We start from the raw sequence: 2617 nt of genomic DNA, 5'->3' as shown, positions 1-2617 counted from the left end.
GCTCATCAGGATCAGAGGAGATGGAGATTTCAACTCAGGGTCTGAAATCTTGCCTTGCAAGATGTGTTTGATGCATCTTTGTGAAAACTCTGTGTTTTGGTACTCTGCAGGAATTTAACACCAGCCCAAAATACGTAGTTCCTGACAAATGTATTTGGTAGTGGAAGCTGATACTTGCCTGTGAAAACAATATATGGTAGTTTCTGCTTTAAATAACTGTCTTTAATTAGAGTTCAACTGGAAGGTGAGATGACTATATTTAAACTCTGGAATTGGGATTGAAATACCTGAGCTCTGCACACACGGGAAAAGAAAATGAAGACAACAAGAAATTCTTTTGAAACAGGTTCATTTTTTTTTTTCTTTTTCCTGAATGTTCAACAGTTTTCAAAAAAAATACAAAAACCTCAAGGACTGTAACAATATAGCACTTGGAAAAAAAAAAAAAAAAAAGGGTGTTATGTACAAAAACAAGCATGCTTTTGTTTTGGGTTTGGGGTAAGGTTTTTGTATTTATCTGGGTTTCTTTTCTTCCTTCAGTGTTGTGAAAAATGACAGTACCATTTTATTTAACAGGACAGTTCAAAAAAATAAGGAAGAACATGCTCTCCTCATTACAAAACTGCCAGACAGTGCATGCTCGATGTCCAAAACACAAACAGACCAACACATTTTGTAGCATGCAGACTTTGTTGTACAACCCACCCAACCCTTCCCTGCCCCTGCCCCATGGCCAACGACGTGGCCCGTGCCACGAATTTCACTTTCCCATTACTTTGTTTTCTTTTTGTAGTGAGTAGTTTGCTTTTTACACTTTTTTTTTTTTAGCCCTAAATCCCAAGTAGCGGTATCCAAGGTAACAGCAGAAAAAGAGTCCAAATCTGCACATTATCACTGTTTCTGCAAGTTTCATGCAAAACTTAAGCCATTTCTGCATGCAATGCGGGGCTGGTCAATTATTGTGCTTGATACAGCGCCAGGGAGATCTCCCCCTTCACCACGACAGTTCCTTCACTGGGAAGCACAGATTTGCTTCCCCATGGACACAGACACATTAAAAGCCATCGTCCCCCTTCCCACTGTCCCCAGCTGCCCCAAACACACGGGAATCTGCATCACAGCACCAGGTCCAGCCAGTTCACTTGCCTACAGGTGCCCCGTGGCTTCAGTAAAGCCCCATGATCGCAGCTCCCACATCCTTGGAAGGTCTCCGGTCCTTCACCAGAAAGTTAATCATGCTCTCCGACTTGATGAGCAAGTTGCAGCCCAAAAAGAAGATGCCAAACACCACAGTCAAGGAGAGGACGCAGAGGACGGCGATCTGCACCACCCGCGTGATGTACAGGCTCCTCTCGTCCGGCGCGAGGACCAAGGAGCCGCCGTCGGTCGCCAGCACCGAGCTGGTCCCATTGCAGCAGGCCAGGAGCATCCCCAAGCCCTGGGTCCTGTTGGGGTAAGCTCCTTGCTCGAGGAGAGTCTGGTTGAAGAAGGATCCATTCATGGTCTGTGCGCGGTCCCAGATCTTCGAGGGAGGCAGGAGGGAAGCGTGCTGTCCCCCTGCCCACCCTCACATCCCGGCGGGCTCCGTGCCCCCTCCTGCCTCCCTCCTCACGACGCCCGGGGTGGACGGGAAGCCAATTTGTGCAGCTCGCCGCCGGCTCCCTCCTGGCACGAGCAGCTCAGCACAAGTCCCCGAGCAAGCAGAGCGAGAGGCAGAGGAAAGGCAAAGGGCGTGCAGGGGAGAGGAAGGCGGCCAAAGGTGGCCACATGCCCCCTGCCCTTGCTGCCACCCCAAGGGACGGGCGCTGGGGACCTCCCGGCAGGAGCAGGGGACCGATGCCTGCCGGCTGGGAGCTCCACAGATGCAAGTTCCCAGCTAAAAGTCTTCCCCGTGTTCAAAGACAAACCAGCAACTCCACCCCCTTGCAGCCTCCCCCCAGGACCGCCTTCCCCCCCCCCTCCACGCTCACCCAGGCTGCCCACCCCTTCCCCACGCGGGTGCAGCCCCTCGCCCCGCTCTGGGTGCCCGCACCCACCCCACTGCCACCCCTGGGTGGGGGCTGACCCCTAGGGTCCTGCCCCTAATGCATCCTCACCCCCAGCCCCTCCACCTGCTCCCCAATCCCACCAGGTGCCAGCCCCAGGTGGGTGGCAGGTCCCTTGTCGTCCCCCCCTCTTGCACCCTGCCCGCAGCCTCAGGTCCCTGCTGCTCTCTCCGCTCCCCGCTTGCTGCTCTGTGCCACCCACTCCTTCCTTAGGAGCAGCGCTGGCCCAATCCTGCCCAGTCCACCCCCAGCTCTGCTCAGCGCTGCCTGTCCTATGGCAGGGCTGGATCCATCCCTCTCTCAGCATCCTCTGGCTGGGGGGGGTTGTCCCCAGGGCACATTTTTCTCCCTCTCCTCTTGCTCCTTTGTCCCCTTCAAAGGGGAGCACAGGGATGCTGCCCCCCGATCCCTGTCCCCAGCTCGGGATCCTACACCCACGGGCCAGGCGGCACCATGCATGGGTCCAGATGCGTCTGGACAGTGAGGAACAGGAGCTTGCTGTGATGTGGGGACCTCGTTTTGATTTATCTGTGTACGTCTTGGATCACTTTCCTTGTGCAGCCCCCAGAGGG

General features: G+C 54.2%; 1 protein-coding gene across 1 annotated transcript; it reads right to left on the bottom strand.

Moving 5' to 3' along the window:
* Positions 1-348: 348 nt before the first annotated feature.
* Positions 349-1940, bottom strand: RPRML (reprimo like). Its single transcript, XM_068660934.1, has one exon. It carries the CDS (start codon positions 1499-1501, stop codon positions 1166-1168), a length of 336 nt encoding a protein of 111 aa, XP_068517035.1. The 5' UTR covers positions 1502-1940; the 3' UTR covers positions 349-1165.
* Between the last annotated feature and the right edge of the window lie 677 nt (positions 1941-2617).

The sequence above is a fragment of the Anas acuta genome, chromosome 25 (assembly GCF_963932015.1).
Source record: "Anas acuta chromosome 25, bAnaAcu1.1, whole genome shotgun sequence".
Taxonomy (NCBI): domain Eukaryota; kingdom Metazoa; phylum Chordata; class Aves; order Anseriformes; family Anatidae; genus Anas; species Anas acuta.
This window is presented reverse-complemented; position numbering and strand designations above follow the sequence as displayed.

Excerpts from the sequence above, each read along its gene's own strand:
- RPRML (XM_068660934.1), bottom strand. The coding sequence starts at position 1,501 with ATGAATGGATCCTTCTTCAACCAGACTCTCCTCGAGCAAGGAGCTTAC.